The sequence below is a fragment of the Onychomys torridus genome, chromosome 10, assembly GCF_903995425.1.
Source record: "Onychomys torridus chromosome 10, mOncTor1.1, whole genome shotgun sequence".
Classification (NCBI taxonomy): Eukaryota; Metazoa; Chordata; class Mammalia; order Rodentia; family Cricetidae; genus Onychomys; species Onychomys torridus.
The window spans coordinates 47241288-47253356 of record NC_050452.1 but is presented as its reverse complement, the minus strand read 5'-3'; the positions used below and the strand labels follow the sequence as shown (position 1 = coordinate 47253356).

The following is a 12069-nucleotide window of genomic DNA, read 5'->3' as shown; positions in this document are numbered from 1 at the left end:
CTTTTACTAAATCTCCCCCCCTCCACACACACACACCCCAGGCAAAGCAGAAGGCATTCTTTCTGTGAGAGATAGCTAAGGACCACCAGCTTGATGGCTTCCTAGAGAGCGGAACGTCAGTTTGGTGTTTCCTTACAAGTTTAACTATTTTGTATAGCATACAGATGCAGTACAACAACAGAATCAGGCTTCTTTCTCTTCATGTACTATCGTGCTGTCGTTTCTTCAGCACTGAATATGTACCAGAAGTTGGGGCAATTATATTATTCATATTTCATCGGGTCACTTTTAAGGGTAGTCTTAGATGGTTAATGCTGTTTTTCCTGTTTTGAAGATGAGGAAGTTAAGGACCTCAAAGTTCCCCAAGCGTGGGAGCACTGGGCATACATTACCATGAAGATAAGTGGTGGAGGCTGGACTTGACACTAGACCTTTACACCCCAAATATGCCCCCCCCAGCTGTGCTATCAGAGCTCCCTAAAGATGTTGCATTGATGACACAGGCCAGCACTGTCTGAGGAAGCATAGACATGTCTTCTATTGTTGCAACACGGGGCCCTAACACCTGCAGAGGTGCAAATTCCTGTTCACAAAAGCTTCATTATTTTCAAAGAGAAGACTTATCTATGTCTTTGTTTTCAGAGCATCCACCACATTTTCTTAACAGTTCCCACAAATCCAGTCACTATTCCATTTGGAAGTTCCACAACAGCACTGTCTTTTTCCGTAATTGTGGCAACATTTTATTTCTGTTCTCTTTAATAAGGAAGCCATTAGCTGGGCCATTGTGGCACACACTTTTAATCCCAACACTTGGGAGACACAGGCAGATTTCAAGGCCAGCTGGGTGTATAAAGTGATTTCCAGGATAGCCAGGGCCACACAGAGAGACCTGGTCTTGAAAAACAAAAATGAATCAACTAAACAAAACTAAGCAAGCCTAAGATGTGGTAGACACTGAGCACAGTAAGCATGGGTAGAGTGAGTGACTGAGAAGCTGAATTTTTAAACACATTTTTAAACATTTATTTACGTCCTCTGTGTGTGTGTGTGTGTGTGTCTGTGTGTGTGTGTGTGTGTGTGTGTGTGTAGATGAGAGGACAGGACAACTTGCAGGGGTTTGTTCTCTCCTATTGTGTGGAATATGGGGATTGAAGTCAGGTATTTAGGCTTTGTGGCAAGCACTTTTACCTGTTGAGTCATCGAGGAGGCAAAATAGATGAACTTTTAATGGTCTTTCATTTAATTTTAATTTACACTTAAGCAGCCACATGTCCCAGGAGAATACAGTACTAAAATATCCAGTGTGTGCCCATGGCAGTGTACAATATGAAAGGAAGAGCACAGCGGAAGGAGAAAGGCAATTCTTGAAGAGTGAAGGTGACTTTCTCAGTACTGGAAAACATGAATATTTCCAGAAGTTCCTTGGTAGAAAATCATGGAGAGGAAAAAGAAAAGCAAAAATTATTTGTGTAGGAGCTTCCAGAGAATATGTGGCCCAATTACAGATGAGAAATCGTCCTAATTATCTACAATAAACTGTCGTTGCTGTTAGGGTTAATGCTCACAAGGGGTGACAGCAGGCAAGACACTTGAACTAGATTTGATAAATGAAAGGTCATTGGGATTTTCCAAATTAAAGGAAACCGATTATCTTTTTGGTGACAAATGTATCTCCTTTTCAGGCAATGGGAAGGATTATGGGAAAGACTACAAACTGATCTTTCACCTGCAAAGAAAACCCAGGCTAGAACTCCACATCAAAGAGGTGGATGAATTTGGGAACTATAGCTGCCCTCATTATAAAGGCACCATTGTGGTCTATAAAGTACCCAGAGAGAAGATTGTCCCCAACTTGGATCAATCCCTTCATGAACATCATTACCATTTGCCAGTTTGCAAATTACCACTGAAATTGCCAAAGGTAAGTCCCTCCCCTTCCTGTGTGACAGCTTTTGTCGCTTCTTTGTAATTCCCTATTACAATCAGTTCTGCAAGCAAATGGATACAGAAGGCTAAGAAAGCACAATACCAAATTTGATAAAGAAAGGTTAGGTGCGGCCAACTCTAGAGTGATAGAATGTGCATTGAGTTTCTGCTGTTGCTGATGTTAGTTTTCTCTAACTAGAGCAATGGAAGTAGATTGGTTCCTCACAGCATGTTGTCAATGACCATGGCAACAATGCCGTTCATCTTCTATAACTACATCTGAGGAACTGCGATATCATTTGTGAAAACACTGGGTGCATTGCAGAGTGTATTTGGAGGACAGATCAATCTGAACATGGGACTAACATCAAAAAAACTTTGCTAAGACAAATCTATTCCAGCATGTTTACTTTACAAGTTATTCATATCTAATAATCCGCCTCATGCCAAAAAGTCAGATTAAGTTATTTTCCAAAAGGCTAAACACATTAAAGCATATAAACATTTTATTATTGTACAAGTAATTACTCTCTATGAATGAGTATAACTACCTTGTATTCTTAATGGGAAATAATGCTGAAAAATCATGTTATCACTGTCTTGCAAAAAGACATTTGTTACTTTTAAAGAAAGCCTTTTTCTGTTTTTACCTTCTGTGTTTTGAATCCCAGAACATGTTTTCCATGTACAGATTTTGTGCATTTTTTAGGTGTCATGTAGCTCAGACCAACATAAACTCATGATGCAGCTGAGAATGACCTTGAACTCCAAATCTTCTTACTTAAATTCCAAGCGCTAGGATGATAGGTGTGAACCTTCACAGCCCATCTTTGTACAGGCCTTATCTAACAAATACTAACTGTACTTCTGAAAGAGATTGCTCTCCTACGTGTTATCACAAATACAGTTATAGAAATAAAATGTAGTCAGAAGCTGTGTTGTCCATAATGGAAGCTTCCATCCACCATGGCTATCCTCAAACATAAGACACATGGCTAATCTCAAAGGAGACATCCTGTGTCAGGTAGATCCAGTAAGGAAATACAAATGAATCATAATTTGTAATGTTGAAATTGCACTTTTGTAATATTTTGGTTTAATCAGGTTGAATAACATGTTCCATAAATCAATTTTAGTTTTCCTTAAGTAACTGCTGCATTGAAAAGCACAACTCAAATTCTATGTCTGTGGAATAGCACTTTTGTAAATGAATGTAACCTAGTGCGGAGTATGTAAAACATGTATCTAAAACTGCATTGTAAGATTATAACTGATTAGATAATGGTATAAATAATGCATTAATAGTTATTCAGAAGTTGAAAATAGCATTGCAGGAAGCTGAAAACAGTAGACCTTTTGTGGTGATTACATCATTTTTTTTTTTTTTCTAAACTGTTTTTGTTCTTGGGAATTTAACCACTAGACACGAAGGGAAAACTGGCTTACAGCAAGAAAATGGAATGCATTTGATTGCGATGATAGAAATATCTTAGCAGAAATTCACATTTCAATGAAAGCCATTACCATAATTTCTAAAATACAAAAATCGCTTTAAGTGCTTTTGCATGCACCGTGTCATTAAATCCTCACAGAATCTTTTGGTGCAATGCCATTGTTCTTGCGTTACCAGAAGTGGAGACGGAGCAGGTTCAGTCATGTTGTCTGGGATCCTAGAGCTAAGTGCAGAGGGAGGATTCCAACTCAGGAAATCTGTTTGCCAGGTGTTCAGCAGCCTCTGTACCCTTGCCTCTTAGCAGATAAAACTTTTATTCTTATCCCAGAAAGCAGGATAGAGTTACAGGTACCCAGATTCTCCCTAAAAGTTGTAAGACAAGTCAAAAACAGTAAGAGTGTAGACAAACGATTAGAAAAAGTTAGCAAATAGCATGTCATGGACTTCAGCCAAACCAAAGCAGCCTTAGTGCAGAGAAGCTTCATTACAAAGAGCAAGCACTGAGCCATGTGAACCTTTTCCTTGGCGGTTTGGAGGAGGTACTGGGGTGCTGAGCAGGGAGGCACATGCTGTTAAACCACGGATGGTAGAAACTGCAGAATGTTCAGAACAGTATAGTCATGTAAATGAACACTCACTTCCATTTGTGCATTTTCTGCAATGTTGATGCTTCCATGTTTATTTATAATTTCCTTCTAATAAAGAGTCTACATATTTTAAATTTTATTTCACTTTTTAAATATTTAAAATTATATACAACATTTAAATTTATATAGTTAATATTTAAATTATATATAAAAATATTTAAATTTATATAGTTGATATTTAAATTATATATTAATATTTAAATTATATATATATATATACACAGTATGCAGGTGTGTGTGTATGTGTGTGTATGTGTGCATGTGTGCGTGTGTGCGTGTGTGCGTGTGTGCGTGTGTGCGTGTGTGTGTGTGTGTGTGTGTGTGTGTGTGTGTGTTATATGTCCATGTGTCTGTGAACATATATATGCCACAGTGGAGGTCTGGGAACAATTTGCAGAAATTGGTTCTTTCCTTTGCCCTAGCTCCTACTTTGAGTCTAATGGACAGAATAATTTTACATATTGTCTGGGATATAATGGAGTAAAGAGCATGTGCTTAGCATATGTGAGGTTCTGGGTTCAGTTGCCATCAGCAATAACCAAGGAATGCACATATTTATTATGTAGAACTTTTCGATATATACATAACATATAACGATCAAGTTGTAATAATTAGCATAGCCATCACCTCAAAGTTTATTTTGGAGTACCTAGAAAGGAAGAATTTGAGGGTTCTCCTGTACTCAGCTCTTTAACATTCAAGTCCCTGCCCACATACTATTCACTGTTCTTATTCCTCCATCCCCCATCTCCTAGTCATCTTTTAACCTGGAACCCTCTTTAGGTTTATTTGCTGTATTTACACCTAGTCTGTCCTGGCCAGGTCCTGTCCTGAATGGTGAGAACAGAGCATGACTCAGATCAGGTACTAAATATGTGTGACTACGTGAGAGAGCTGTCCATACAGCCCTCATTAACTTCCTTGGGGATCACAACTCTGGACTGGATGGGACACTCAGACTTTCTCAGATTGGTGTTTTAGAGCTTAGTTGTACGAGCCCTTGCCTGTCAGACTGAGGAGTGGTTCTGCATGAACACATAAAGATGCAAAGTAGAGAATATCCATGAGGGCAGCTCTCCAGGCTGCTTAATTGAGTGTGTTTCTTCCAAAGAGCTGCGTTGTATTCTGCAGCTGTGGCCATCAGAGAGAGACAAAGCCAAGCTCCATAGGACTTTCTAGTAGAAGGAGTCAGGACTTTACTTCCACGGTGCTAGACAATGGGAAGAGAGAACGTATGTACAGAAAAAAAAAACTTCAATTCAAACATGTGGCATACATTGAACTTTCAGTTGTCCGTATTTCCTCTGTGGCCTGTATGATTCTTGAGATAATTAGCCAAGGTAGCTAATTTAGGAGTGTACACAGATTTTCCCTGTGAAAGTTTGTAAGTGATCACCACAAACGTGTCATGAGCTCTTTTCCTGCTCTGACTCTGACACACACTTCTCACCCAGTTGCCTGCTCCTGTTGGCCTCCTCTCGTACCTTTGCCTCAGTGTGACCTCTCCCAGGAAGCTGTGGGTGTTCCTGATATGTAGAGCTACAGATTCTATACTTCATCTGATGTTGTAGTTACCACATTTCATTATAATGCCATGCTTATTGTTTCTCTACCTGCAAACCCTTTTCAACCTTGCTGTCTTTATTGAATTCATGTGGATCTTTTAGACATTTTATTGAATCACTACCAAGCCCTCAGAAATTCCAATACAAACACATTGTATATACATATATATGTGCAAATATGTCTGTTTCAAATAGAAGTATAAACTCTTTTTTAAATCTGTATATATATATCACTTATTTTTATTTTCAAACTCTCCATTATTCCATGCTACCCCCTTCCTTTTCCTCCAATCACTGTCTTCTTTTTTCCACTTAGTCCCCTAGTGGCTACACCATTCGAGAAAATGATACATGTTCCTCTAGCAGCTGTTAACAGTCATTAGCTCTTCAGGAAGGGTGGGGTGTGGAGGGCTACCAAATGGTAAAAATACTTGTAAAAGTGTGTAAAGCCCTGTAACTTTGCTTTATATAATTGAAAAAATAAGTTAAAAAAGAAAGTTTGGAATGGAGGTACCTTTCGTTTATGGGTGGATAATTCTGTTCTAAGAAGCCACAGGCTTTTAAGCAAAATCTGTGTCAGATGTGGAATACCTCCCTATGAGTTGTTGGCCAGAAAGGTCTCAGAGGCTCCAAAACAATGCAGCTTGTGGTCATTGCTCTTGGTTTCCCACCATTGTGATAAAACCTTATCCTGAAGATACTACATACTTTGGTTATAGGACACAGAAATCAAGATGGAACTGAGCTGGGATCTCTCTCTCTCTCTCTCTCTCTCTCTCTCTCTGCTAGCTAGCATCCATAGTATTGGAAGATGCTGTTCAAGTTGCTAGGAAAGTAAACTCATCAATGGCCTCACTCAGCTGTAGACCATGTTTGCTGTAATACTGACCTGCCAGGCAAGACGCCTACTGGTTCAATAGTACCACTACCCCTACTATTTTGGGGAAAATCCACCAACTGCTCTGTAATTGGATGTGAAGCCCACTCTACAAGAAGGAATACAGACCTGGTACTATAAAGCTGATCAAAAGCAAGTGGCTAGAAAAGACATTATCCAACTGGGGCACACACTAGTGTTTCCCAAAATAAGCATGTTGTGAAACTGCCTTTTGAATATTTCTGAATCTCCCTCCCTCCCTCTTTCCTCTCTCCCTCTCTCCCTCTCTCCCTTTCTTCTTTCCTTTCTATCTCCTCATCTTCCCTTCTCTCTTTCTTCCCTCCCTCTCTTCTTTTGGTCACATTCAGGAAAAAACATCCCTCTTTGAGGGCTTTGTTTCTCTAGCTGGTCAGGCATGATTGACAATACAGACTTACAGATTTTTCTACTCAACTCTGCCGTGCTTGTGATAGATCACACGAGTTTAGAGAATGTTTATGAATGACGAGATTGATGAGGTCATTTCTACTAGTCTTAAAATTGTCCAACCTTGAAAGTGATGATCCTGAAACTTCATCATCGTGTTAAATATAGAATGTCTTAAATATCTGCCGCTTTTTGTAGGCTAATTGACTATCAATATGCCATCTGTACTTTCCTTTCCTCCCAGATGGGTTTGTACAGGGCTTTCCAGATTCACACTCTTGGCCATAACTTTTATACAAAGTCTCTGCAAAAAATCTCCCCGGGGTTGAGAAAGAATCTGTCACTGAGGAGGCTTTTCTCCTCTTTTATAACTAATGTAAACCTAAACAGGAATTGAAACTATGACCTTTGTTTTGTGGGAACAGACTACTTCCTCAAAATGTGGAATAAGAAAAAAAAAAAAATCTCCATCTCAGCTAAGCAGCATTAACATGTGTTACTTTTCAGTAAATAGAAGTACCCACAGAAGGCAAACAGAAAATACTTTTAACAGAATAAATGCTGTGGCTTAATTTCCACAAATAGCAGAAGCTATAATGTTAAATACCACTTAGAACAAGCAGGTTGAATACCTTTTCTCTTTAAACGATTCTAGTTTAAAATATACTAACATTTAACGGCCACCACAAACAACTCCACCCTAGAACCTTGGGAAGGTCTAAAGAGCTAAGTGATTGCTACAGGACAAATACAATTTTGAAGGTATTTTATACCTGTAAGTTCAAGACTTTAAGAGTATTTGAAAAACAAGCATCTCAAAGACATGGTGTATCAACAGATGGTCATGATGTGGTGTGTGTGTATATAGTCACACATATTTGCACACAAGTAATCACAAGGTATAATGTGAGGCTCCTCGAAAAGTGAAGATGCGTTTTAGTTTTTATCTGTTTACTTCCTGCTTATGAGAATACCTTACATCCTTCAACTTCCACATTTTGCTCATTCATATATTAATTCATTCAAAAACCATGCTTTGTATGCTGAGGACCAAACATACAATAGTGCTCCTGTATAGACAGTATAATATATATTCACTTTTCTTGTCACTGTGACCAAAATACGTTATGAGAAGCAAGTCAAGATTTGTTCTGGTTCCCAGTTGGAGGTGAGAGTCCACTGTGACAGGAAGACTTGGTGACAGGGGTACTTCACAGGTGCAGCACTGCGGGGGTGGGGGGTGGGGTCTCACATTGACGTGCTTCAGGAGTCATAGAGAAACAAATGCTGGGGTTCGACGACTTCCTTTCTCCTTTTTACCTTTTAATTCAGTCTGTTCCCCCTGTCACAGGGGATTTTGCAGCCCACATTCAGAGAGAGTCTTCCCTTGTTGGTCTACCTTCAATGTACACACTCTCCCAGACACCAGAGGTGTGTCTCCCAGGCAATCCCAAAGTCCCCTAAGACGACAATGAAGCATAATGGCCACAGTCTAAACCTTCCCTGGCCTCTCTGTGGTCCACTTTTGTTTTGAGGACAGAGGTATCTTTAAAAACATCATTGAGATCACATGTCCGTTTCAAACCCTGCAATGACTCTGGTTTCCCTCAGAGCAAGGGCTCCACTCATGTACAGGAAATATGTGCAAAGATTCCCCATGGATGCTAGAAATTATTGAATCCTAAGGGAGTGGATTTTTTATGTATACATAGCTATGATAAAGTTTAGTTATAAATTAGGCAGAGTAAGATATTAATAGGCACAACTAACAATAAAATGGAACAATTGATAATTCACTATAACATAAATTCCTTAAGATTTATGGATTTTTTTTTATTTCTGGGAATTCCTGTTTAATACTTTCAACCATAATTGAGCATGTTATCATGGAGGCTGAAGGATACTAAGTCCAGAAAATACAAACCACTCATAAGGGACAGCTACTGTAGAAGTCTCTATATGACCTACAGGCCCACTGATTCCATATCCTTGTATCCCATCCTCTTCACTTTTTCAGCTGCAATTCTACAGTTATCCTGTTCCTGCTTCTAGAGCACACCACAAAGTCTTCTGATGGAAATCTCAAACTTCATTTTTCAGTCAAATTTCACATTCTCTCTAAAGTCTTCTCTGAATCTATTTAATAAGTGATATACTTCTATTCTCTTAATGCAACACTCTAGTGTATCTGTAAGCTGTCTTAACTTTGTTTTCCTCTAAAGCATTGGAGCCTCATGTATTAGGTATGTTGCAAGTACAAGGACCTACACACAGCAAAAGTGGAGGTAAGCTCCATGACTACAGGAAGTTTGTTCTGTTCCTTCATTATCTAATGGCACAGATGAAGAGCAATGTTTGGCATAGATCACATGTTAAACAAATGCTGGTTGCATGAATGCATTAATAAATACAGCTATATTATAGATAATAAAACATGAGAGGAGGAAATGAGAAACATCAAGGAAGGAGACAAATTAGCATCAGAGGATAAACAAAATTGGTGGCACGTGTGTAAAAGTAAGACAACAGTGAGTTAACTTCTGGGCTGAGGAAGAACACACAAGAAGCCTCTCTACCTACATTTCTAGGAGAACATCAGATGGGGTAAGGAAAACAGATGACTAGACTCTGATGTCTTGAAGGAATATCATTAGAGATATGTGTAATGGTGGCTACGAAGTGGGATAAGGTCTGCAGAAAGGATCAGAGGCTCTTAGTAGTACTTGGTAATCCAGATGCCCTTCTGAAAATGTCAACAATATGTGTGAAAATATGTGGCCACAAAGGACAATAGTTTGCCTATGAATCATTTCTCAGTTGTGCCTTAAACAGTTTTTTTCCAGAGATGCTCAAGAACATTGTATTGATATTACATTCATTTGTATGCTGGCAGAAAGAAAGCACCTTTGAAAAAAAATAAATGAAGAGTTTTGGGGTGGAAGGAAGTGGTTAGAATGTTTGGTGCCAGAACATGTGCTTCTGAAATCCCCCAGATGGCTGGCTCTATGACATTTGGTGACTTTCGTCAGCTTGGGCTGTGACTTCCTTGTACTTCTCCCACCTGTTGGGTGGTTTTGCTTGAATGTGGGAGGGGCTTTTAATCCCCCTGGCTGAAGTCTATGGGAGGCTGGAGTTCCCAGTAATACCTCAATGACATGCTTACATAAGCAACACTGACCCAAGTCCTGCTGAGATAGAACTTCCTTCAAAACAAAAAACAAACAGCAACAACAACAACAACAACAACAAAAAAAAACCTGAGAGATAATGTGTCAGCATTTCCTCTCCCACCACTTGAATAGCAGACCATGTTAAAGGAAGGAAGTGTGTAGGTCCTGCTGCATTAGTTAGTTCATCAGCAGTGTTACTTTCTCTTGATTTTGGACTTTCATTGCATTCTCCCGACCCTGAGAAGAATGATTCTAACACTTTATTTTTTTCCTAAGAACATGAACCCTTAAAGTAATCTTAACTAAATAAATTAGTGGATTCTGGAGTTGGAGAAATGTTTATGGTCACAGGTACCTTAGTTTTGCTTACAATTTTCAGATGTAGTTATTTTGTAAAATTGTATTAGGGTTAATAGCTAAAGTATCAACAGCACATATAGGTAGCACTAACAACACTCGTGAGTTATAAATAAAAATAGTTGGGAGACAAATGTGCTGGGAGACCAGGGAAAAATTAAAGGAGTAGGGTATGGGGATAGAGGTATGATTAAGAAACACTGTATACATGTGCAAGTTTTTCAGGATAAATAAAAATACTATTTTAAAAAGTGGAATTCATTAGTTTGTTTCTAGCTTATAAGAAAACACATTAGGAAAACATATATATAAATATGTTTTAAACACTATCAGAAAAACCAAGGTAAGTTGTTTCTTTCTAGAAACATTGAACTTAAGAGAGTTTTAGAATTTCCTATAACTTAATTCCACATTTCCTATAGTAGAGGCAATTTCAGCAACATGTCTATTGCTTTATGCTCCACCCTTTATCAGTCAGAGAATAAATTCACTAAGATCTTGATAAATTGAAATATTATGTTAAGTTATTCAGAGAATGAGATATCTTGGAACACTCAGTCCTAAATTGGATGTCTCCATCAAATCCCTCCCTTTATAGCTCAGGGAACCCTGCAGAAGAGGAGGCAGAAAGATTGTGATAGCCAGTGGAGATGGAGGATACCAAGAAAACAAGGCCCTCTAAATCTGCATGAGCAACGCTCATAGGAACTGACAGAAACTGAAGAGGCATGCATAGGGCCTGCACGGGCCAGCACCAGGTCCTTGGTGCATATGGTATGCCTTCCCGTTTAATGTTTTTATGGATTCCTGATTGAGTGAACCGGTGGGTGTAACATGAATCTTAAAGCGTTCTTATTAATAAGAACAAACCCGAGGCAGGTTATTGGGGTGAATGCTGGAAGATCAGAGAAGCAGAACAAGCCACAGCTATCTCACCTTGCTAGTTCCTCAGGTGATCTTGTTTCCTCAGGCTGGAAGCTTCTGAGTCCTCCTCCACATGAATCTCAGCTGAACTGTGTTGCTCCAAAGCTTAAACTAACTACATGCTTTTTCCTCTTTAGTTCCTGGTCCTCACGCCTTATATACCCTTTTCTTTCTGCCCCCACTCCCTGGGATTAAAGGCGTGGGTCACCATGCTTAGCTGTTTCTAAAGTGGCCTTGAACTCAGAGATCTGGCTAGCTCTGCCTCCCAAGTGCTGGGATTAAAGGTGTGTACCACCACCGCCCAACTTCTGTTATGGCTTACTCTTCCCATTTTCTAGCCACCATTTCTGGCTCTGTTCTAGTGGCTGTCTGTTCTCTGACCCCAGATATGTTTATTTCGGGGAACACACAATATTTCAGGGAACACAATACCCACCACATTTCCCCTGTTTTTGTCTAAAATTAAAAAAAGGTTATAACTAATACAAGAAAAATCATATCTAATAAGTATACACAATATACACAGTCAAGATTACATTAATGATGTCTGGTCCATTAACATTTGACAGATTCAGGTAAAAAACTCCATTATCTATAATAATGTGCAGTCCAGTAACATTTGATAAACTCAGACAAAAATTTTTCATTACTTATCCTATCTTTTCTTTTTATAATAGATTTAGTAGTCTACCTTTTGTCATTTTTATATCTTCTCCTTTTC

At 39.0% G+C, this 12069-nt stretch overlaps 1 protein-coding gene across 1 annotated transcript in view; it reads left to right on the top strand.

Moving 5' to 3' along the window:
- Positions 1-12069, top strand: part of Dthd1 (death domain containing 1) — a 66340-nt gene that overhangs the window by 31084 nt on the left and 23187 nt on the right. The window contains exon 8 of the mRNA XM_036200221.1: positions 1686-1924. Within this exon, the coding sequence (XP_036056114.1) occupies positions 1686-1924 (239 nt within the window). The remainder of the gene's footprint in view (positions 1-1685; positions 1925-12069) is intronic.